General features: G+C 43.8%; 1 protein-coding gene across 1 annotated transcript in view; it reads right to left on the bottom strand.

The window, feature by feature from the left end:
* Positions 1 to 26,136, bottom strand: part of large1 (LARGE xylosyl- and glucuronyltransferase 1) — a 222,755-nt gene that overhangs the window by 142,966 nt on the left and 53,653 nt on the right. Inside the window, exons 3-4 of the mRNA XM_065022063.1 lie at positions 24,815 to 24,897; positions 21,260 to 21,383 (exon numbers count right to left, since the gene is read on the bottom strand). Of these exons, the coding sequence (XP_064878135.1) occupies positions 21,260 to 21,383; positions 24,815 to 24,897 (207 nt within the window). The remainder of the gene's footprint in view (positions 1 to 21,259; positions 21,384 to 24,814; positions 24,898 to 26,136) is intronic.

The following is a 26,136-nucleotide window of genomic DNA, read 5'->3' on the forward strand; positions in this document are numbered from 1 at the left end:
ACCACCACCATGTCCACCATCTACAGCTTCCTTCACCACCACCATTGTTCCCAGAAACCACCACCATGTCCACCACCATCTACAGCTTCCTTCACTTGTTCCCAGAAACCACCACCATGTCCACCATCTACAGCTTCCTTCACTTGTTCCCAGAAACCACCACCATGTCCACCATCTACAGCTTCCTTCACTTGTTCCCAGAAACCACCACCATGTCCACCATCTACAGCTTCCTTCACTTGTTCCCAGAAACCACCACCATGTCCACCATCTACAGCTTCCTTCACTTGTTCCCAGAAACCACCACCATGTCCACCATCTACAGCTTCCCACTTGTTCCCAGAAACCACCACCATGTCCACCATCTACAGCTTCCTTCACTTGTTCCCAGAAACCACCACCATGTCCACCATCTACAGCTTCCTTCACTTGTTCCCAGAAACCACCACCATGTCCACCATCTACAGCTTCCTTCACTTGTTCCCAGAAACCACCACCATGTCCACCATCTACAGCTTCCTTCACCACCACCATGTGTTCCCAGTTCCCAGAAACCACCACCATGTCCACCATCTACAGCCACCACCATTCCTTCACTTGTTCCCAGAAACCACCACCATGTCCACCATCTACAGCTTCCTTCACTTGTTCCCAGAAACCACCACCATGTCCACCATCTACAGCTTCCTTCACTTGTTCCCAGAAACCACCACCATGTCCACCATCTACAGCTTCCTTCACTTGTTCCCAGAAACCACCACCATGTCCACCATCTACAGCTTCCTTCACTTGTTCCCAGAAACCACCACCATGTCCACCATCTACAGAAAAACCATTCCTTCACTTCCTCCCAGAACCACCACCATGTCCATCCATCTACAGACAAACCATGTCCTTCAGCTTCCTTCCCAGAAACCACCACCATGTCCACCATCTACAGCTTCCTTCACTTGTTCCCAGAAACCACCACCATGTCCAGACATCTACAGCTTCCTTCACTTGTTCCAGAGGAAACCACCACCATGTCCACCATCTACAGCTTCCTTCACTTGTTCCCAGAAACCACCACCATGTCCAACCATCTACAGCTTCCTTCCTTGTTCCAGAAACCACCACCATGTCCACCATCTGTTCCTTCCCTTGTTCCAGAACCACCACCAGACCAACCTCTCAGCTTCCTTCCCCACCACCATGTCCACCATCTACCTTCCTTCACTTGTTCCCAGAAACCACCACCATGTCCACCATCTACAGCTTCCTTCACTTGTTCCAGAGGACCACCACCATGTCCACTAGCATCAAACCACCACCATGTCTTTCCTTCACTTGTTCCAGAACCACCACCATGTCCAACATCTACAGCTTCCTTCACTTGTTCCCAGAAACCACCTAAACATCCACAGACTGAAGGTGAAAGACTTCAGAAAGTACTAGAGGACGAGACAAAGACAACTAGCGGAGACAAACCTGTCCTTCCTTCCCTCTTCCAGTACCAGAGGACGAGACAAAGACAACTAGCGGAGACAAACCTGTCCTACCTTCCCTCTTCCAGTACCAGAGGATGAGACAAAGACAACTAGCGGAGACAAACCTGTCTTTCCTTCCTTCTTCCACACTGATCAGATAGAAAGCACAGCAGTCACCTCTGATCTGATGACACAAATACAACACTATCCCCTATGTAGTGCACTACATTGGACCACGGTCCATAGGGAATAGGGTGCTATTTTTGGTGGGGACACAAGCTAAGTGAGGGAACACCTCATACACTTAAAGTCACTAATACAGCTAAGTGTTCATACGTCAAGGGTCAGCCTGCCTGCCTGCCTGCCTGCCTGTCTGCCTGCCTGTCTGCCTGTCTGCCTGTCTGCCTGCCTGCCTGTCTGCCTGCCTGCCTGTCTGTCTGTCTGTCTGTCTGTCTGCCTGTCTGCCTGTCTGTCTGTCTGCCTGTCTGTCTGCCTGTCTGTCGCAGGGCATTAGTCCTGCCAAGCGGTCATCTCCTGTTCTGACAACAATACTGAGAAGGACAAGGTAGTGATGACTTCATAGGATGTGTGTGTGAATGTTAGGGATGACATTAGACTGGGTGTAAATGGTAGGGATGACATTAGAGGGTGTGAATGTTAGGGATGACATTAGAGGGTGTGAATGGTAGGGATGACATTTGAGGGTGTGAATGGTAGGGATGACATTAGACTGGGTGTGAATGTTAGGGATGACATTAGACTGGGTGTGAATGGTAGGGATGACATTAGAGGGATGAATGGTAGGGATGACATTTGAGGGTGTGAATGGTAGGGATGACATTAGACTGGGTGTGAATGGTAGGGATGACATTAGACTGGGTGTGAATGGTAGGGATGACATTAGACTGGGTGTGAATGGTAGGGATGACATTAGACTGGGTGTGAATGGTAGGGATGACATTAGACTGGGTGTGAATGGTAGGGATGACATTAGACTGGGTGTGAATGGTAGGGATGACATTAGAGGGTGTGAATGGTAGGGATGACATTAGAGGGTGTGAATGGTAGGGATGACATTAGACTGGGTGTGAATGGTAGGGATGACATTAGACTGGGTGTGAATGGTAGGGATGACAGAGGGTGTGAATGGTAGGGATGACATTAGACTGGGTGTGAATGGTAGGGATGACATTAGACTGGTGTGAATGGTAGGGATGACATTAGACTGGGTGTAGGGTGAATGGTAGGGATGACATTAGACTGGGTGTGAATGGTAGGGATGACATTAGACTGGGTGTGAATGGTAGGGATGACAGAGGGTGTGAATGGTAGGGATGACATTAGACTGGGTGTGAATGGTAGGGATGACATTAGACTGGGTGTGAATGGTAGGGATGACATTAGAGGGTGTGAATGGTAGGGATGACATTAGACTGGGTGTGAATGGTAGGGATGACATTAGACTGGGTGTGAATGGTAGGGATGACATTAGAGGGTGTGAATGGTAGGGATGACATTAGACTGGGTGTAAATGGTAGGGATGACATTAGACTGGGTGTGAATGGTAGGGATGACAGACTGGGTGTGAATGGTAGGGATGACAGTGGGTGTAAATGGTAGGGATGACATTAGACTGGGTGTGAATGGTAGGGATGACATTAGACTGGGTGTAAATGGTAGGGATGACATTAGACTGGGTGTGAATGGTAGGGATGACATTAGAGGGTGTGAATGGTAGGGATGACATTAGACTGGGTGTAAATGGTATGGATGACATTAGACTGGGTGTGAATGGTAGGGATGACATTAGAGGGTGTGAATGGTAAGGATGACATTAGACCGGGTGTGAATGGTAGGGATGACATTAGACCGGGTGTGAATGGTAGGGATGACATTAGACCGGGTGTGAATGGTAGGGATGACATTAGACCGGGTGTGAATGGTAGGGATGACATTAGACCGGGTGTGAATGGTAGGGATGACATTAGACCGGGTGTGAATGGTAGGGATGACATTAGACCGGGTGTGAATGGTAGGGATGACATTAGAGGGTGTGAATGGTAGGGATGACAGAGGGGAATTAGAAGTCAGTCAGTAAAACAACAGAGGAAGTAGCAGTCAGTAAAACAACAGAGGAAGTAGCAGTCAGTCAGTAAAACAACAGAGGAAGTAGCAGTCACTAAAACAACAGGAAGTAGCAGTCAGTCACTAAAACAACAGAGGAAGTAGCAGTCAGTCAGTAAAACAACAGAGGAAGTAGCAGTCAGTCAGTAAAACAAGAGGAAGTAGCAGTCAGTCAGTAAAACAACAGGAAGTAGCAGTCAGTAAAACAACAGAGGAAGTAGCAGTCAGTCAGTAAAACAAGAGGAAGTAGCAGTCAGTAAAGCAACAGAGGAAGTAGCAGTCAGTAAAACAACAGAGGAAGTAGCAGTCAGTAAAACAACAGAGGAAGTAGCAGTCAGTCAGTAAAACAAGAGGAAGTAGCAGTCAGTAAAACAACAGAGGAAGTAGCAGTCAGTCAGTAAAACAAGAGGAAGTAGCAGTCAGTAAAACAACAGGAAGTAGCAGTCAGTCAGTAAAACAACAGAAAGTAGCAGTCAGTCAGTAAAACAAGAGGAAGTAGCAGTAAGTCAGTAAAACAAGAGGAAGTAGCAGTCAGTAAAACAACAGGAAGTAGCAGTCAGTCAGTAAAACAACAGAGGAAGTAGCAGTCAATAAAACAACAGGAAGTAGCAGTCAGTAAAACAACAGGAAGTAGCAGTCTGTCAGTAAAACAACAGAGGAAGTAGCAGTCTGTCAGTAAAACAACAGAGGAAGTAGCAGTCAGTCAGTAAAACAACAGAGGAAGTAGCAGTCCGTCAGTAAAACAACAGAGGAAGTAGCAGTCAGTCACTAAAACAACAGAGGAAGTAGCAGTCAGTCAGTAAAACAACAGAGGAAGTAGCAGTCAATAAAACAACAGGAAGTAGCAGTCAGTAAAACAACAGAGGAAGTAGCAGTCCGTCAGTAAAACAACAGAGGAAGTAGCAGTCAGTCACTAAAACAACAGAGGAAGTAGCAGTCAGTCACTAAAACAACAGAGGAAGTAGCAGTCAGTCACTAAAACAACAGAGTAAGTAGCAGTCAGTCACTAAAACAACAGAGGAAGTAGCAGTCAGTAAAACAGAGGAAGTAACAGTCACTAAAACAACAGAGGAAGTAGCAGTCACTAAAACAACAGAGGAAGTAGCAGTCGGTAAAACAACAGAGGAAGTAGCAGTCAGTCAGTAAAACAACAGAGGAAGTAGCAGTCAGTCAGTAAAACAACAGAGGAAGTAGCAGTCAGTAAAACAACAGGAAGTAGCAGTCAGTCAGTAAAACAACAGAGGAAGTAGCAGTCAGTCACTAAAACAACAGAGGAAGTAGCAGTCAGTCACTAAAACAACAGAGGAAGTAGCAGTCAGTCACTAAAACAACAGAGGAAGTAGCAGTCAGTCAGTAAAACAACAGGAAGTAGCAGTCAGTAAAACAACAGAGGAAGTAGCAGTCAGTCAGTAAAACAAGAGGAAGTAGCAGTCAGTCAGTAAAACAACAGAGGAAGTAGCAGTCAGTCAGTAAAACAACAGAGGAAGTAGCAGTCAGTCAGTAAAACAACAGAGGAAGTAGCAGTCAGTAAAACAACAGAGGAAGTAGCAGTCAGTCACTAAAACAACAGAGGAAGTAGCAGTCAGTCAGTAAAACAACAGGAAGTAGCAGTCAGTCAGTAAAACAACAGGAAGTAGCAGTCAGTAAAACAACAGAGGAAGTAGCAGTCAGTCAGTAAAACAACAGAGGAAGTAGCAGTCAGTAAAACAACAGAGGAAGTAGCAGTCAGTAAAACAACAGAGGAAGTAGCAGTCAGTCAGTAAAACAACAGGAAGTAGCAGTCAGTAAAACAACAGAGGAAGTAGCAGTCAGTCAGTAAAACAAGAGGATGTAGCAGTCAGTAAAACAAGAGGAAGTAGCAGTCAGTAAAACAACAGGAAGTAGCAGTCAGTCAGTAAAACAACAGAAAGTAGCAGTCAGTCAGTAAAACAAGAGGAAGTAGCAGTCAGTAAAACAACAGGAAGTAGCAGTCAGTCAGTAAAACAACAGAGGAAGTAGCAGTCAGTCAGTAAAACAACAGAGGAAGTAGCAGTCAGTCAGTAAAACAACAGAGGAAGTAGCAGTCCGTCAGTAAAACAACAGAGGAAGTAGCAGTCAGTCACTAAAACAACAGAGGAAGTAGCAGTCAGTCACTAAAATAACAGAGGAAGTAGCAGTCAGTCACTAAAACAACAGAGGAAGTAGCAGTGTCACTAAAACAACAGCCCGTCTGAAGTTTGCTGGAAGTAGCAGTCAGTCAGTAAACAACAGAGGAAGTAGCAGTCAGTCAAAAACAACAGAGGAGTAGCAGTCAGTCAGTAAAACAACAGAGGAAGTAGCAGTCAGTCAGTAAAACAACAGAGGAAGTAGCAGTCAGTCAGTAAAACAACAGAGGAAGTAGCAGTCAGTCAGTAAAACAACAGAGGAAGTAGCAGTCAGTCAGTAAAACAAGAGGATGTAGCAGTCAGTAAAAACAACAGAGGAAGTAGCAGTCAGTCACTAAAACAACAGAGGAAGTAGCAGTCAGTCAGTAAAACAACAGAGGAAGTAGCAGTCAGTCAGTAAAACAACAGAGGAAGTAGCAGTCAGTCAGTAAAACAACAGAGGAAGTAGCAGTCAGTCAGTAAAACAAATGGATAAAAATTACAATGTCAGTCAGCAAGAGGAAGTAGCAGTCAGTAAAACAAGAGGAAGTAGCAGTCAGTAAAACAACAGGAAGTAGCAGTCAGTCAGTAAAACAACAGAGGAAGTAGCAGTCAGTCAGTAAAACAACAGAGGAAGTAGCAGTCAGTCAGTAAAACAAGAGGATGTAGCAGTCAGTAAAACAAGAGGAAGTAGCAGTCAGTAAAACAACAGGAAGTAGCAGTCAGTAAAACAACAGGAAGTAGCAGTCAGTCAGTAAAACAACAGAGGAAGTAGCAGTCAGTCAGTAAAACAACAGAGGAAGTAGCAGTCAGTCAGTAAAACAACAGAGGAAGTAGCAGTCAGTCACTAAAACAACAGAGGAAGTAGCAGTCAGTCAGTAAAACAACAGAGGAAGTAGCAGTCAGTCAGTAAAACAACAGAGGAAGTAGCAGTCCGTCAGTAAAACAACAGAGGAAGTAGCAGTCAGTCAGTAAAACAACAGAGGAAGTAGCAGTCAGTCAGTAAAACAACAGAGGAAGTAGCAGTCAGTCAGTAAAACAACAGAGGAAGTAGCAGTCAGTCAGTAAAACAACAGAGGAAGTAACAGTCACCCAAAACAACAACCTCAGTAAAACAACAGAGGAAGTAACAGTCAGTCAGTAAAACAACAGAGGAAGTCAGACAGTCAGTCAGTAAAACAACAGACCTAAGTAGCAGTCAGTCAGTAAAACAACAGAGGAAGTAGCAGTCAGTCAGTAAAACAACAGACCTAAGTAGCATCAGTCAGTAAAACAACAGAGGAAGTAGCAGTCAGTCAGTAAAACAACAGAGGAAGTAGCAGTCAGTCAGTAAAACAACAGAGGAAGTCAGACAGTCAGTCAGTAAAACAACAGAGGAAGTAGCAGTCAGTCAGTAAAACAACAGAGGAAGTAGCAGTCAGTCAGTAAAACAACAGAGGAAGTAGCATCAGTCAGTAAAACAACAGAGGAAGTAGCATCAGTCAGTAAAACAACAGAGGAAGTAGACAGTCAGTCACTAAAACAACAGAGGAAGTAGCAGTCAGTCAGTAAAACAACAGAGGAAGTAGCAGTCAGTCAGTAAAACAACAGAGGAAGTAGCAGTCAGTCACAACAACCTAAAACAACAGAGGAAGTAGCAGTCAGTCACTAAAACAACAGAGGAAGTAGCAGTCAGTCACTAAAACAACAGAGGAAGTAGCAGTCAGTCACTAAAACAACAGAGGAAGTAGCAGTCAGTCAGTAAAACAACAGAGGAAGTAGCAGTCAGTCAGTAAAACAACAGAGAATAGCAGTCAGTCAGTAAAACAACAGAGGAAGTAGCAGTCAGTCAGTAAAACAACAGAGGAAGTAGCAGTCAGTCAGTAAAACAACAGAGGAAGTAGCAGTCAGTCAGTAAAACAACAGAGGAAGTAGCAGTCAGTCAGTAAAACAACAGAGAAGTAGCAGTCAGTCAGTAAAACAACAGAGGAAGTAGCAGCCCACCAGTAAATAGATAATAAAGCAGTGGATTGTCTGTTGGTTCTTCTTGAGACCATGTGGCTGTTTGGAGCTGCCCAGTTAAGTAATGGAGGATTTGGAGAGTCTGTGTGTGTGTGGATTTAGAGTGGACAGTATCCGCCAGACTGGTCCTTGTCCTCCCTGCTAATACCAGTAATCAACGAGATGAAGAAAACACATTCTGAGACAGCTTGGGCCTCAGTCAGACATTGGAGGAGAAGATCAAAACGACCCGCCCTTAAAACCTTCCCCATACAGATAGAAACAGTTTCCTGTGTTCGTAAGACGTTGCTGGCACTTTCTCAATTTGTCTCAATGTCCGAAAATGGCTAGTATCCCCTGTCCTCGCCTCCTTCTCACACCGGATTGGAGGAGAAGATCAAAGGACCCGCCCTTAAAACCTTCTCCTGCAATGTGCTCTGAGGAGACGGCAGGGACAGAGGAAGTGAGGATTGGAGGAAAAGACAAATAGGGAAAGAGTATCAGAGAAAATGTTTTTCAATAAATTTACTTTGAAGTCTTTAAAGTAACCTGCCTGACACTATAGAATATATACTGGACCAGTCAGTCTACTGAGAATAAATACGTACTGGACCAATCAGTCTACTGAGAATAAAATATATACTGGACTAGTCAGTCTACTGAGAATAAAATAAAATACATGCTGGACTAGTCAGTCTACTGAGAATAAAATATAAACTGAAATAGTCAGTCTACTGAGAATAAATACATACTGGACTAGTCAGTCTACTGAGAATAAAATAAAATACATACTGGACTAGTCAGTCTACAGAGAATAAAATAAAATACATGCTGGACTAGTCAGTCTACTGAGAATAAAATACGTACTGGACCAATCAGTCTACTGAGAATAAAATAAAATACATACTGGACTAGCCAATCTACTGTGAATTAAATATATACTGGACTAGCCAGTCTACTGAGAATAAAATATAAACTGGACTAGCCAGTCTACTGTGAATAAAATATAAACTGGACTAGTCAGTCTACTGAGAATAAAATATAAACTGTAAGCAGCTTGGTTTGAAGAAATCAACTGTGGGAGCAATTATTAGGAAATGGAAGACATACAAGACCACTGATAATTTCCCTCGATCTGGGGCTCCACGCAAGATCTCACCCTGTGGGGTCAAAATGATCACAAGAACGGTGAGCAAAAATCCCAGAACCACACGGGGGGACCTAGTGAATGACCTGCAGAGAGCTGGGACCAAAGTAACAAAGCCTACCATCAGTAACACACTACTCCGCCAGGGACTCAAATTCTGCAGTGCCAGACATCTAGTGTCCCCCTGCTTAAGCCAGTACATGTCCAGGCCCGTCTGAAGTTTGCTAGAGAGCATTTGTATGATCCAGAAGAAGATTGGGAGAATGTCATATGGTCAGATGAAACCAAAATATAACTTTTTGGTAAAAACTCAACTCAGACATCGTGTTTGGAGGACAAAGAATGCTGAGTTGCATCCAAAGAACACCATACCTACTGTGAAGCATGGGGGTGGAAACATCATGCTTTGGGGCTGTTTTTCTGCAAAGGGACCAGGACTACTGATCCATGTAAAACAAAAGAATGAATGGGGCCATGTATCGTGACATTTTGAGTGAAAACCTCCTTCCATCAGCAAGGGCATTGAAGATGAAACGTGGCTGGGTCTTTCAGCATGACAATGATCCCAAACACACCGCCCGGGCATCTAGGAGTGGCTTAGTAAGAACATTTCAAGGTCCTGGAGTGGCTAGCCTATCTCCAGATCTCAACCCCATAGAAAATATTTGGAGGGAGTTGAAAGTCCGTGTTGCCCAGCAACAGCCCCAAAACATCACTGCTCTAGAGGAGATCTGCATGGAGGAATGGGCCAAAATACCAGCAACAGTGTGAGAAAACCTTGTGAAGACTTACAGAAAACATTTGACCTCTGTCATTGCCAACAAAGGGTATATAACAAAGTATTGAGATGAACTTTTGTTATCGACCAAATACTTATTTTCCACCATAATTTGCAAATAAATTCATTAAAAATCCTACATTGTGATTTTCTTGATTTTGTTTTCTCATTCTGTCGGTCATAGTTGAAGTGTACCTATGATGAAAATTACAAGCCTCTCTCATATTTTTAAGTGGGAGAACTTGCACAATTGGTGGCTGACTAAATACGTTTTTGCCCCACTGTATAGTCAGTCTACTGAGAATAAAATACTGGACCAGTCAGTCTACTGAGAATAAATTCAGTGCCCTCTGTAATTATGGGGACAGTGAAGCATGATATCCTTCTTTTGGCTCTATACTCCAAAGGTTTTGGATTTGATCATAGAATGACTATGAGGTTAAAGTGCAGACTGTCAGCTTTCATTTGAGGGTATTTTCATCCATATCGGGTGAACCTTTTTGAAATTTACAACACTTTATGTACATAGTCCACTATTTAAAGGGAGCAAAACTATTAGGACAAATTCACTTCTGTGTATTAAAGTAGTAAAAAGTTAAATATTTAATCCCATATTCATAACACACAACGACTACAAACTTGTTGGATACATTTGATGTTAGTTTTGGTGTTTTTTTTCCAGATTTTTTTGTTTCTCAATATAAATAAATGGTCAATAATATATTGGTGTCATTTTGGAATCATTTTTATTGCAAATTTTAAAAAATGAGAATATGTTTCGAACCACTTCTACATAGATGTGGATGCTACCATGGTTACGGATTATCCTGAATTAAATCGTGAGTAATGATGACTGAGAATGTTAAGACGTACAAATATTGGCAAACCTTCCCCTTGTTATTGTATTAGCGTCTATGTTGTTATGCTACAATACGGACCATGAGGTTCATTTCAGGGTGTTGTTACGTATCAGTTGAGATGTGAGCACCACAAGTATATTTAGTCATTTGACTGATGAACGCCGGTCTGTGACACTGGGACTAACACCCCAGGATTAAATCTCCCCAAACTGTTCACAGGCCGTTTAACCATCTACTTTCCAAAACATCAAAATCGGTTAAATAACGGGTTTTTTTATGTTTTCATTCAGTTACAAAAGTAACAGTCCTGGCTGAGCCCCATATAAGAGTTCACCGTGGCCCGGTTTCTACCAAACAACAACCTACAGTCTGAGACATCTAGCTAGGTTTCTACCCAAACAACAACCTACAGTCAGACATCTAGCTAGGTTTCTACCCAAACAACAACCTACAGTCAGACATCTAGCTAGGTTTCTACCCAAACAACAACCTACAGTCTGAGACATCTAGCTAGGTTTCTACCCAAACAACAACCTACAGTCAGACATCTAGCTAGGTTTCTACCCAAACAACAACCTACAGTCAGACATCTAGCTAGGTTTCTACCCAAACAACAACCTACAGTCTGAGACATCTAGCTAGGTTTCTACCCAAACAACAACCTACAGTCAGACATCTAGCTAGGTTTCTACCCAAACAACAACCTACAGTCTACCCAAACAACAACCTACAGTCAGACATCTAGCTAGGTTTCTACCCAAACAACAACCTACAGTCAGACATCTAGCTAGGTTTCTACCCAAACAACAACCTACAGTCTGAGACATCTAGCTAGGTTTCTACCCAAACAACAACCTACAGTCTGAGACATCTAGCTAGGTTTCTACCCAAACAACAACCTACAGTCAGACATCTAGCTAGGTTTCTACCCAAACAACAACCTACAGTCAGACATCTAGCTAGGTTTCTACCCAAACAACAACCTACAGTCAGACATCTAGCTAGGTTTCTACCCAAACAACAACCTACAGTCTGAGACATCTAGCTAGGTTTCTACCCAAACAACAACCTACAGTCAGACATCTAGCTAGGTTTCTACCCAAACAACAACCTACAGTCAGACATCTAGCTAGGTTTCTACCCAAACAACAACCTACAGTCAGACATCTAGCTAGGTTTCTACCCAAACAACAACCTACAGTCAGACATCTAGCTAGGTTTCTACCCAAACAACAACCTACCCAAACAACAACCTACAGTCTCTAGCTAGACATCTAGCATAGGTTTCTACCCAAACAACAACCTACAGTCTGAGACATCTAGCTAGGTTTCTACCCAAACAACAACCTACAGTCAGACATCTAGCTAGGTTTCTACCCAAACAACAACCTACAGTCAGACATCTAGCTAGGTTTCTACCCAAACAACAACCTACAGTCTGAGACATCTCAGACATCTAGGTTTCTACCCAAACAACAACCTACAGTCAGACATCTAGCTAGGTTTCTACCCAAACAACAACCTACAGTCAGACATCTAGCTAGGTTTCTACCCAAACAACAACCTACAGTCAGACATCTAGCTAGGTTTCTACCCAAACAACAACCTACAGTCTGAGACATCTAGCTAGGTTTCTACCCAAACAACAACCTACAGTCAGACATCTAGCTAGGTTTCTACCCAAACAACAACCTACAGTCAGACATCTAGCTAGGTTTCTACCCAAACAACAACCTACAGTCAGACATCTAGCTAGGTTTCTACCCAAACAACAACCTACAGTCTGAGACATCTAGCTAGGTTTCTACCCAAACAACAACCTACAGTCAGACATCTAGCTAGGTTTCTACCCAAACAACAACCTACAGTCTGAGACATCTAGCTAGGTTTCTACCCAAACAACAACCTACAGTCAGACATCTAGCATCTAGGTTTCTACCCAAACAACAACCTACAGTCTGAGACATCTAGCTAGGTTTCTACCCAAATCTAGCAACAACCTACAGTCAGACATCTAGCTAGGTTTCTACCCAAACAACAACCTACAGTCAGACATCTAGCTAGGTTTCTACCCAAACAACAACCTACAGTCAGACATCTAGCTAGGTTTCTACCCAAACAACAACCTACAGTCAGACATCTAGCTAGGTTTCTACCCAAACAACAACCTACAGTCTGAGACATCTAGCTAGGTTTCTACCCAAACAACAACCTACAGTCTGAGACATCTAGCTAGGTTTCTACCCAAACAACAACCTACAGTCAGACATCTAGCTAGGTTTCTACCCAAACAACAACCTACAGTCTGAGACATCTAGCTAGGTTTCTACCCAAACAACAACCTACAGTCTGAGACATCTAGCTAGGTTTCTACCCAAACAACAACCTACAGTCAGACATGAGACATCTAGCTAGGTTTCTACCCAAACAACAACCTACAGTCAGACATCTAGCTAGGTTTCTACCCAAACAACAACCTACAGTCAGACATCTAGCTAGGTTTCTACCCAAACAACAACCTACAGTCAGACATCTAGCTAGGTTTCTACCCAAACAACAACCTACAGTCTGAGACATCTAGCTAGGTTTCTACCCAAACAACAACCTACAGTCAGACATCTAGCTAGGTTTCTACCCAAACAACAACCTACAGTCTGAGACATCTAGCTAGGTTTCTACCCAAACAACAACCTACAGTCAGACATCTAGCTAGGTTTCTACCCAAACAACAACCTACAGTCTGACATCTAGCTAGGTTTCTACCCAAACAACAACCTACAGTCAGACATCTAGCTAGGTTTCTACCCAAACAACAACCTACAGTCTGAGACATCTAGCTAGGTTTCTACCCAAACAACAACCTACAGTCAGACATCTAGCTAGGTTTCTACCCAAACAACAACCTACAGTCTGAGACATCTAGCTAGGTTTCTACCCAAACAACAACCTACAGTCAGACATCTAGCTAGGTTTCTACCCAAACAACAACCTACAGTCAGACAAGGTTTCTACCACAACAACCTACAGTCTGAGACATCTAGCTAGGTTTCTACCCAAACAACAACCTACAGTCTGAGACATCTAGCTAGGTTTCTACCCAAACAACAACCTACAGTCAGACATCTAGCTAGGTTTCTACCCAAACAACAACCTACAGTCAGACATCTAGCTAGGTTTCTACCCAAACAACAACCTACAGTCAGACATCTAGCATAGGTTTCTACCCAAACAACAACCTACAGTCTAGCTAGACATCTAGCTAGGTTTCTACCCAAACAACAACCTACAGTCAGACATCTAGCTAGGGTTTCTACCCAAACAACAACCTACAGTCAGACATCTAGCTAGGTTTCTACCCAAACAACAACCTACAGTCTCTAGCTAGGTTTCTACCCAAACAACAACCTACACATCTAGCTAGGTTTCTACCCAAACAACAACCTACAGTCAGACATCTAGCTAGGTTTCTACCCAAACAACAACCTACAGTCAGACATCTAGCTAGGTTTCTACCCAAACAACAACCTACAGTCTGAGACATCTAGCTAGACAAACAACAACCTGCAGTCAGCATCTAGCTAGTTTTCTACCCAAACAACAACCTACAGTCTGAGACTAGGTTTCTACCCAAACAACAACCTACAGTCTGAGACATCTAGCTAGGTTTCTACCCAAACAACAACCTAACCATCTACAGTCAGACATCTAGCTAGGTTTCTACCCAAACAAACAACCATCTACAGTCTGAGACATCTAGCTCTAGGTTTCTACCCAAACAACAACCTACAGTCTGAGACATCTAGCTAGGTTTCTACCCAAACAACAACCTACAGTCTGAGACATCTAGCTAGGTTTCTACCCAAACAACAACCTACAGTCTGAGACATCTAGCTAGGTTTCTACCCAAACAACAACCTACAGTCAGACATCTAGCTAGGTTTCTACCCAAACAACAACCTACAGTCAGACATCTAGCTAGGTTTCTACCCAAACAACAACCTACAGTCAGACATCTAGCTAGGTTTCATCTGGCCCAAACAACAACCTACAGTCAGACATCTAGCTAGGTTTCTACCCAAACAACAACCTCAGTCTGAGACATCTAGCTAGGTTTCTACCCAAACAAAACCTACAGTCAGACATCTAGCTAGGTTTCTACCCAAACAACAACCTACAGTCAGACATCTAGCTAGGTTTCTACCCAAACAACAACCTACAGTCAGACATCTAGCTAGGTTTCTACCCAAACAACAACCTACAGTCTGAGACATCTAGCTAGGTTTCTACCCAAACAACAACCTACAGTCTGAGACATCTAGCTAGGTTTCTACCCAAACAACAACCTACAGTCTGAGACATCTAGCTAGGTTTCTACCCAAACAACAACCTACAGTCTGAGACATCTAGCTAGGTTTCTACCCAAACAACAACCTACAGTCAGACATCTAGCTAGGTTTCTACCCAAACAACAACCTACAGTCAGACATCTAGCTAGGTTTCTACCCAAACAACAACCTACAGTCTGAGACATCTAGCTAGGTTTCTACCCAAACAACAACCTACAGTCAGACATCTAGCTAGGTTTCTACCCAAACAACAACCTACAGTCTGAGACATCTAGCTAGGTTTCTACCCAAACAACAACCTACAGTCAGACATCTAGCTAGGTTTCTACCCAAACAACAACCTACAGTCAGACATCTAGCTAGGTTTCTACCCAAACAACAACCTACAGTCAGACATCTAGCTAGGTTTCTACCCAAACAACAACCTACAGTCTGAGACATCTAGCTAGGTTTCTACCCAAACAACAACCTACAGTCTGAGACATCTAGCTAGGTTTCTACCCAAACAACAACCTACAGTCAGACATCTAGCTAGGTTTCTACCCAAACAACAACCTACAGTCAGACATCTAGCTAGGTTTCTACCCAAACAACAACCTACAGTCTGAGACATCTAGCTAGGTTTCTACCCAAACAAACAACATCTACAGTCTGAGACATCTAAACAACAACCTACAGTCAGACATCTAGCTAGGTTTCTACCCAAACAACAACCTACAGTCAGACATCTAGCTAGGTTTCTACCCAAACAACAACCTACAGTCAGACATCTAGCTAGGTTTCTACCCAAACAACAACCTACAGTTTCTACCCAAACAACAACCTACAGTCAGACATCTAGCTAGGTTTCTACCCAAACAACAACCTACAGTCAGACATCTAGCTCTAGGTTTCTACCCAAACAACAACCTACAGTCAGACATCTAGCTTTCTACCCAAAGGTTTCTACCCAAACAACAACCTACAGTCAGACATCTAGCTAGGTTTCTACCCAAACAACAACCTACAGTCTGAGACATCTAGCTAGGTTTCTACCCAAACAACAACCTACAGTCAGACATCTAGCTAGGTTTCTACCCAAACAACAACCTACAGTCAGACATCTAGCTAGGTTTCTACCCAAACAACAACCTACAGTCTGAGACATCTAGCTAGGTTTCTACCCAAACAACAACCTACAGTCTGAGACATCTAGCTAGGTTTCTACCCAAACAACAACCTACAGTCAGACATCTAGCTAGGTTTCTACCCAAACAACAACCTACAGTCAGACATCTAGCTAGGTTTCTACCCAAACAACAACCTACAGTCAGACATCTAGCTAGGTTTCTACCCAAACAAACAACAACCTACAGTCTGAGACATCTAGCTAGGTTTCTACCCAAACAACAACCTACAGTCAGACATCTAGCTAGGTTTCTACCCAAACAACAACCTACAGTCAGACATCTAGCTAGGTTTCTACCCAAACAACAACCTACAGTCAGACATCTAGCTAGGTTTCTACCCAAACAACAACCTACAGTCAGACATCTAGCTAGGTTTCTACCCAAACAACAACCTACAGTCAGACATCTAGCTAGGTTTCTACCCAAACAACAACCTACAGTCAGACATCTAGCTAGGTTTCTACCCAAACAACAACCTACAGTCTGAGACATCTAGCTAGGTTTCTACCCAAACAACAACCTACAGTCTGACATCTGGCTAGGTTTCTACCCAAACAACAACCTACAGTCTGAGACATCTAGCTAGGTTTCTACCCAAACAAGCAGTTAGAGACAGAGACCCAGCAGGGGGCTGTAGGGGCAGTTAGAGACCCAGCACGGGGCTATAGGAGCAGCACTAGATACCTAAATCTACAGAGCTAGTTTTACCTCTTTGCCTGAACATTCACAATGACAAGCTACTATCTGCATACTGTCTCCTGGGTAAAAGAAAGCGTGGGAGGCGGAGACTTCAATATTAGACTTTCAGAATCCTAAACCACCAATCACTGTTAATCCAAACCATTGTGCCTGCGATACGCTGCTTAAGAATCCCTGCTTGGGAAAGAATGATTGGCTGGCTAGATGGAACAGAGAGTGGTTTGAATTCTAATTGGACTGTAAGTAGTTTTGAATTCTAAACATTAAAATAGAATACATTATGGTAATTACAATTCTTTTTTGATGTCACAATTCAGTGTCGGCACTGTAGGTGATTTGTGCTATAATGGTTTGAAAAACCTAATGGAATTGTAAGTAGTTCTGAATTCATTAAAATAGCAAAGTAGTAGGAATTTAAGTGTCAGCACTGTAGGTGGTTCTACTTTAAAAATGGGAAAACCCCACAGGTTTAAAATAGGGAGTACTAAGCATCTAACACGTTGCTGTACACCTGTGAATGTGATAGAATCTATGTGCCTCCCTAATGGCACTCTATTCCCTATATAGTGCACTACTTTATAGCACTCTATTCCCTATATAGTGCACTACTTTATAGCACCCTATTCCCTATATAGTGCACTACTTTATAGCACCCTATTCCCTATATAGTGCACTACTTTATAGCACCCTATTCCCTATATAGTGCACTACTTTATAGCACCCTATTTCCTATATAGTGCACTACTTTATAGCACTCTATTCCCTATATAGTGCACTACTTTATAGCACCCTATTCCCTATATAGTGCACTATTTTATAGCACTCTATTCCCTATATAGTGCACTACTTTATAGCACCCTATTCCTTATATAGTGCACTACTTTATAGCACTCTATTCCCTATATAGTGCACTACTTTATAGCACCCTATTCCTTATATAGTGCACTACTTTATAGCACTCTATTCCCTATATAGTGCACCACTTTATAGCACCCTATTCCTTATATAGTGCACTACTTTATAGCACCCTATTCCCTATATAGTGCACTACTTTATAGCACCCTATTCCCTATATAGTGCACTACTTTTGTCCAGGGCAAATGAGGCTCTGGTCTAAAGTAGTGCACTATATATGGTAGTGCACAGTCATTTGGGCTGCATTGTCAGTATGTGAGAATTCAGCGGGTGGGGGGGGGGGGGGAGAACAGCTAACTGAATGGGTGAGGGGTAGAAAGGACAGGCTAACTGAATGGGTGAGGGGTAGAAAGGTCAGGCTAACTGAATGGGTGGGGAGGTAGAAAGGACAGCTAACTGAATGGGTGAGAGGTAGAAAGGACAGGCTAACTGAATGGGTGGGGAGGTAGAAAGGACAGGCTAACTGAATGGGTGGGGAGGTAGAAAGGACAGGCTAACTGAATGGGTGAGGGGTAGAAAGGACAGGCTAACTGAATGGGTGGGGAGGTAGAAAGGACAGGCTAACTGAATGGGTGAGAGGTAGAAAGGACAGGCTAACTGAATGGGTGAGAGGTAGAAAGGACAGGCTAACTGAATGGGTGGGGAGTAGAAAGGACAGGCTAACTGAATGGGTGAGAGGTAGAAAGGACAGGCTAACTGAATGGGTGAGAGGTAGAAAGGACAGGGTAACTGAATGGGTGAGGAAAGGTAGAAAGGACAAAGGCTAACTGAATGGGTGAGGAAAGGACAACTAACTGAATGGGTAGAGGTTGAAAGGACAGGCTAACTGAATGGGTGGGGAGGTAGAAAGGACAGGCTAACTGAATGGGTGAGGAGGTAGAAAGGACAGGCTAACTGAATGGGTGAGAGGTAGAAAGGACAGGCTAACTGAATGGGTGGGGAGGTAGAAAGGACAGGCTAACTGAATGGGTGAGAGGTAGAAAGGACAGCTAACTGAATGGGTGAGGGGTAGAAAGGACAGGCTAACTGAATGGGTGAGAGGTAGAAAGGACAGGCTAACTGAATGGGTGAGAGGTAGAAAGGACAGGCTAACTGAATGGGTGAGGGGTAGAAAGGACAGGCTAACTGAATGGGTGAGGGTATAGAAAGGACAGGCTAACTGAATGGGTGAGGGGTAGAAAGGACAGGCTAACTGAATGGGTGAGAGGTAGAAAGGACAGGCTAACTGAATGGGGTGGGGAGGTAGAAAGGACAGGCTAACTGAATGGGGTGAGAGGTAGAAAGGACAGCTAACTGAATGGGTGAAAGGACAGGCTAACTGAATGGGTGAGGGTAGAAAGGACAGGCTAACTGAATGGGTGAGGGGTAGAAAGGACAACTAACTGAATGGGGTGAGAGGTAGAAAGGACAGCTAACTGAATGGGTGAGGAGGTACAAAGGACAGGCTAACTGAATGGGGTGAGAGGAAAGGACTAACTGAATGGGTGAGCAGGCTAACTGAATGGGTGAGAGGTAGAAAGGACCCTGAATGGGTGGGAGGTAGAAAGGACAGGCTAACTGAATGGGTGGGGATTCAGAGAGTTAAATGCAGAAGACACATTTGAGTTGAATGCATTCAGTTATACAACTGACTAGGTATCCCCTTTCCCAAACAGAAGAAAACTTACTTGAAACAGGGAGGGACTAACTGACCTTGTCCAATAAGAAACACTGATTTGAGTTTTGCTAGTGGCTCCTAATGAATACAACCCCTTTAGCAGAAGCAACAGGAAGCACAATTTACACAACCCAACAGGAAAGGATGCTAACCTTTGAACTTGTGGAAGACGGCCCAGAGCTCAGCGATGTCCGTAGCGAAGGTGATATCTGTGTCCAGGACGATGACTTTCTGAAGGTCTGGGGTAAGGTCTTGGTGAGCACCAGCTTCATCAGACCGGCTAATTGAATGGGTGACCAGAGTAATGCTGGGTGTTGAAAGGACAGGCTAATTGAATGGGTGAGCCTGACAGAAGAGAAGGAGGTGAGAGGGTTAACAGACAACTGAATGGGGTGGGGACCAGACAGTCTTGATGAGGAACCAGGACACCTCAGTCCAGATTAACAGACAGTCTTGATGAGGAACCAGGACACCTCAGTCCAGATTAACAGACACTAACTGAATCTTGTGAGGAACCATGACACTGAATGGATTAAGGACTAAGGCAGTCTTGATTCAGAGAGTTAAATGCAGAAGACACATTTCAGTTGAATGCATTCAGTTATACAACTGACTAGGTACACCCCTTTCCCAAACAGATTAAAACTTCTTGATGAGGAACCAGGACACTTGTCCAGATTAAAAGACAGTCTTGCTGAGGAACCTAATGAATACAACCCCTTTAGCAGAAGCAACAGGAAGCACAATTTACAGACAACCCAACAGACAGGAACCAGACAGTCTTGTTGAGGAACCCAGACACCTCAGTCCAGATTAACTGACAGACTTTCTTGGTCTGAGGAACCATGACACCAGCTCAGTCCAGATTAACAGACAGTCTTGTTGAGGATCCACGACACCTCAGCCTGACACCTCAGGTAGAGGGTTAACAGACACAAACCAGACAGTCTTGATGAGGAACCAGGACACCTCAGTCCAGATTAACAGACAGTCTTGATGAGGAACCAGGACACCTCAGTCCAGATTAACAGACAGTCTTGTTGAGGAACCATGACACCTCAGTCCAGATTAACAGACAGTCTTGATGAGGAACCAGGACACCTCAGTCCAGATTAACAGACACTAACCAGACAGTCTTGATGAGGAACCAGGACACCTCAGTCCAGATTAACAGACAGTCTTGATGAGGAACCAGGACACCTCAGTCCAGATTAACAGACAGTAACCAGACAGTCTTGTTGAGGAACCAGGACACCTCAGTCCAGATTAACAGACAGTCTTGTTGAGGAACCATGACACCTCAGTCCAGATTAACAGACAGTCTTGATGAGGAACCATGACACCTCAGTCCAGATTAACAGACAGTCTTGATGAGGAACCAGGACACCTCAGTCCAGATTAAGTCGGCTGTAGATGTGTGTTTTGGGGGAAGTCGGCTGTAGATGTGTGTGTTTTGGGGGTCGGCTGTAGATGTGTGTGTTTTGGGGGGGAGGGTCGGCTGTAGATGTGTGTGTTTTGTGGGGTCCCGGCTGTAGATGTGTGTGTTTTTGGGGGTCGGCTGTAGATGTGTGTGTTTTGTGGGGGTCCCGGCTGTAGATGTGTGTGTTTTGGGGGGTGGGTCGGCTGTAGATGTGTGTGTTTTGGGGGTCCCGGCTGTAGATGTGTGTGTTTTGGGGGGGGCTGTCCCGGCTGTAGATGTGTGTGTTTTGGGGGGGTCGGCTGTAGATGTGTGTGTTTTGGGGGGTCCCGGCTGTAGATGTGTGTGTTTTGGGGGTCCCGGCTGTAGATGTGTGTGTTTTGAGGGGGTCCCGGCTGTAGATGTGTGTGTTTTGAGGGGGGGGGTCCCGGCTGTAGATGTGTGTGTTTTGCGGGGGGTCCCGGCTGCAGATGTGTGTGTTTTTCGGGGGTCCCGGCTGCAGATGTGTGTGTTTTGAGGGGGGTCCCGGCTGTAGATGTGTGTGTTTTGGCGGGGTCCCGGCTGTAGATGTGTCTCACCTTGAGTTCGTCTGCATCGTAGAAGTCCACCCTGACAGCAGGGACCATCCAGGTACGGAACAGAGAGGCTAGGATCTGCTGGGCTGTAGAGTCCGTTATGATGTGGAAGTGGAGAGGGTTTCGCCTGCAAGAGACACACACACACACACACACACACGCACACACACACGCACTCACAAACACACGACACATACACACATGAACACTCTGGATATAAACACACACACACGCACTCACAAACACACGGAGAGAGGGATAAGGTGAGACTCAGAGCATAAGCGCAATACTTTAAAACACACAGAAGATTTAGAAACAGAACATGAACACTGGAACCCTGGATATAAACACACAGAACAACATGAACCCTCTGGATATAAACACACAGAACAACATGAACCCTCTGGATATAAACACACAGAACAACATGAACCCTCTGGATATAAACACACAGAACAACATGAACCCTCTGGATATAAACACACAGAACAACATGAACACACAGAACAACATGGAACCCTCTGGATATAAACACACAGAACAACATGAACCCTCTGGATATAAACACACAGAACAACATGAACCCTCTGGATATAAACACACAGAACAACATGAACCCTCTGGATATAAACACACAGAACACACAGAACAACATGGAACCCTCTGGATATAAACACACAGAACAACATGAACCCTCTGGATATAAACACACAGAACAACATGGAACCTCTGGATATAAACACACAGAACAACAGATATAAACAACAGAACAACATGAACCCTCTGGATATAAACACACAGAACAACATGAACCCTCTGGATATAAACACACAGAACAACATGAACCCTCTGGATATAAACACACAGAACAACATGAACCCTCTGGATATAAACACACAGAACAACACACAGAACAACATGAACCCTCTGGATATAAACACACAGAACAACATGAACCCTCTGGATATAAACACACAGAACAACATGGAACCTCTGGATATAAACACACAGAACAACATGAACCCTCTGGATATAAACACACAGAACAACATGGAACCTCTGGATATAAACACACAGAACAACATGAACCCTCTGGATATAAACACACAGAACAACATGAACCCTCTGGATATAAACACACAGAACAACATGAACCCTCTGGATATAAACACACAGAACAACAACATGAACCCTCTGGATATAAACACACAGAACAACATGAACCCTCTGGATATAAACACACAGAACAACATGAACCCTCTGAACAAGAACAACATGAACCCTCTGGATATAAACACACAGAACAACATGAACCCTCTGGATATAAACACACAGAACAACATGAACCCTCTGGATATAAACACACAGAACAACATGAACCCTCTGGATATAAACACACAGAACAACATGAACCCTCTGGATATAAACACACAGAACAACATGGAACCCTCTGGATATAAACACACAGAACAACATGGAACATATAAACACACAGAACAACATGAACCCTCTGGATATAAACACACAGAACAACATGAACCCTCTGGATATAAACACACAGAACACACAGAACAACATGGAACCCTCTGGATATAAACACACAGAACAACATGAACAGAACAACATGAACCCTCTGGATATAAACACACAGAACAACATGAACCCTCTGGATATAAACACACAGAACAACATGAACCCTCTGGATATAAACACACAGAACAACATGAACCCTCTGGATATAAACACACAGAACAACATGGAACCCTCTGGATATAAACACACAGAACAACATGGAACCTCTGGATATAAACACACAGAACAACATGAACCCTCTGGATATAAACACAGAACAACATGGAACCTCTGAACAACAACATGGAACCTCTGATATAAACACACAGAACAACATGAACCCTATATAAACACATGAACATATAAACACATGTCTGGATATAAACACACAGAACAACATGAACCCTCTGGATATAAACACACAGAACAACATGTCTCTGGATCCACAGAATAACAATGTGTCTGATCCACACAGAATAACAATGTGTCTGATCCACAGAACAACAGAATAACAATGTGTCTGATCCACACAGAATAACAATGTCTCTGATCCACAGAATAACAGTGTGTCTGATCCACACAGAATAACAGTGTCTCTGATCCACACAGAATAACAATGTCTCTGATCCACACAGAATAACAATGTGTCTGATCCACACAGAATAACAATGTCTCTGATCCACACAGAATAACAGTGTGTCTGATCCACACAGAATAACAATGTCTCTGATCCACAGAATAACAATGTGTCTGAGAATAACAATGTGTCTGATAACAGTGTCTCTGATCCACACAGAATAACAGTGTCTCTGATCCACACAGAATAACAGTGTCTCTGATCCACACAGAATAACAGTGTCTCTGATCCACACAGAATAACAGTGTGTCTGATCCACACAGAATAACAGTGTCTCTGATCCACACAGAATAACAATGTCTCTGATCCACACAGAATAACAATGTCTCTGATCCACACAGAATAACAGTGTCTCTGATCCACACAGAATAACAGTGTCTCTGATCCACACAGAATAACAGTGTCTCTGATCCACACAGAATAACAATGTCTCTGATCCACACAGAATAACAATGTCTCTGATCCACACAGAATAACAATGGGTCTGATCCACACAGAATAACAGTGTGTCTGATCCACACAGAATAACAATGTCTCTGATCCACACAGAATAGCAATGGGTCTGATCCACACAGAATAACAATGTGTCTAATCCACACAGAATAACAATGTGTCTGATCCACACAGAATAACAATGTGTCTGATCCACTAACTCATACATCATAACTAACGTTATAGTGCTCTAACTCATACATCAAACTGTAGAACCCAGTTCCCTACATTTGAACATAAACATTTGTTTTTATCAAAAGAAACTATGTGCTATGTTTTATCTCTGGGATTCTCAGGATGACAAATCAGAGCCAGATGACTGAATGTAAGTACATTATTTACCTTCAGAGGTGAATGTATCAAACCAGTTGATGTGATAAAAGTGTTCTGTTGTTGTGTGAACTCTCCTCAAACAATAACATGGAATAGTTTCACTGTAATAGCTACTGTAAATTGGACAGTGCAGTTAGATTAACAAGAATGTTAAGCTTTCTGCCCATATGAGACATGTCTATGTCCCGGAAAGTTGGCTGTTGTTTACAACGTCATTCCAGTCAGGTTATCAACAACCGTACCGGTTTAGGGACACCCACCCTGTAGTTAATGTAGAAGTGTTTAGAAATGTATTCTGTTCTCATTTACAATAAAATCAACACACACACACACACAGAGCTAGGGGGTTCACTGAGGTGGTGGCGTTGCCATGCAACCGAGAGTAGGCGGCAGCATATTCAGACTGCTGAGAGAAGAGGGCTGCAGACAGGCCCAGATGTGTGTGTGTGTGTGTGTGTGTGTGTGTGTGTGTGTGTGTGTGTGTGTGTGTGTGTGAGCGTGCGTGAGTGTGTGTGTGTACCTACCTGTGAAAAAGGACTGACTTGACGAGTGTCACCACATCACGACTGGCGTTGTACCCGGCACACACGATGGCCACGTGAATGGTCTGAGAGGAGAGAGAGAGAACGGAAGAGAGAGACAGCGGGGGAGACAAAGAGGGAGAGAGAGCGGGAGAGAGAGAGAGAGCGGGAGAGAGAGAGAGAAGAGAGAGAGAGAGCGGAAGAAGAGAGAGAGAGAACAGAAGAGAGAGAGAGAGAGCGGGAGAGAGAGAGAGAGAGAGGGGGAAGAGAGAGCGGGGGAGAGAGAGAGAGAGAACGGAAGAGAGAGAGAGAAGAGAGAGAGAGAGGGAAGAGAGAGAGAGAGAGAACAGAAGAGAGAGAGAGAGAGAGAGGAAGAGAGAGAGAGAGAGAGAGAGAGAGAGAGAGAGAGAGAGAGAGAGAGAGAGAGAGAGAGAGAGAGAGAGAGAGAAGAGAGAAGAGAGAGAGAGAGAGAGAGAGAAGAGAGAGAGAGAGAGAGAGAGAGAGAGAGAGAGAAGAGAGAGAGAGAGAGAGAGAGAGAAGAGAGAGAGAAGAGAGAGAGAGAAGAGAGAGAGAGAGAAGAGAGAGAGAGAGAGAGAGAGAGAGAGAGAAGAGAGAAGAGAGAGAGAGAGAGAGAGAACAGAAGAGAGAGAGAGAGAGAGGAGAGAACGGAAGAGAGAGACAGAGAGAGACAGAGGAGAGAGAGAGAGAGAGAAGGAGAAAGAGAGGGAGAGAGAGACAGGGAGAGAGGGAAGAGAGGGGGAAGAGAGAGAGGGGAGAGAGAGAGAGAGAGAGAGAGAACGGGAGAGAGAGAGAGAGAGAGAGAGAGGGAAGAGAGAGAGGGAGAGATCGAGGTAGGTAGAGAGCGGGGAGAGGGAGAGAGAGAGAGAGAGAGTAAAGAACATTATTTTCTACAAAGTCCAACATGATTTGTCCTCTGCTTGTAGTAGTAACAGAACCCCTTATCACAGGTCTCTGAACACTAAGCACCATTTAGTTAGGTAATTATTTCAGAGGGAATAGTGTTTATCCCACATCAAGACTAAATCCCACATTAGAACCCACTATAGTAGCACCAGGGGAGGAATACAGTATGTGAACTAGATCAAGCCCAGGGTTAATCTTACTGCCCTCTAGGAACCAATCAGCACGAGGCTAAAGCCCTTTATACATGGAGGTCACAGTATTGTATTGAACATTCGTTTCAGGACAGATGCCTGACTGAGTGTTGTCCTCAATGCTATTGTCTGAACAGATCGTAGTTCATCCAGGATAGAAGTTTAGAACTGAGTCTACATGGAACTGCATAACTCAGGGGCTTGGTATGT

The sequence above is a fragment of the Oncorhynchus nerka genome, linkage group LG8 (genome assembly GCF_034236695.1).
Source record: "Oncorhynchus nerka isolate Pitt River linkage group LG8, Oner_Uvic_2.0, whole genome shotgun sequence".
Lineage (NCBI taxonomy): Eukaryota > Metazoa > Chordata > Actinopteri > Salmoniformes > Salmonidae > Oncorhynchus > Oncorhynchus nerka.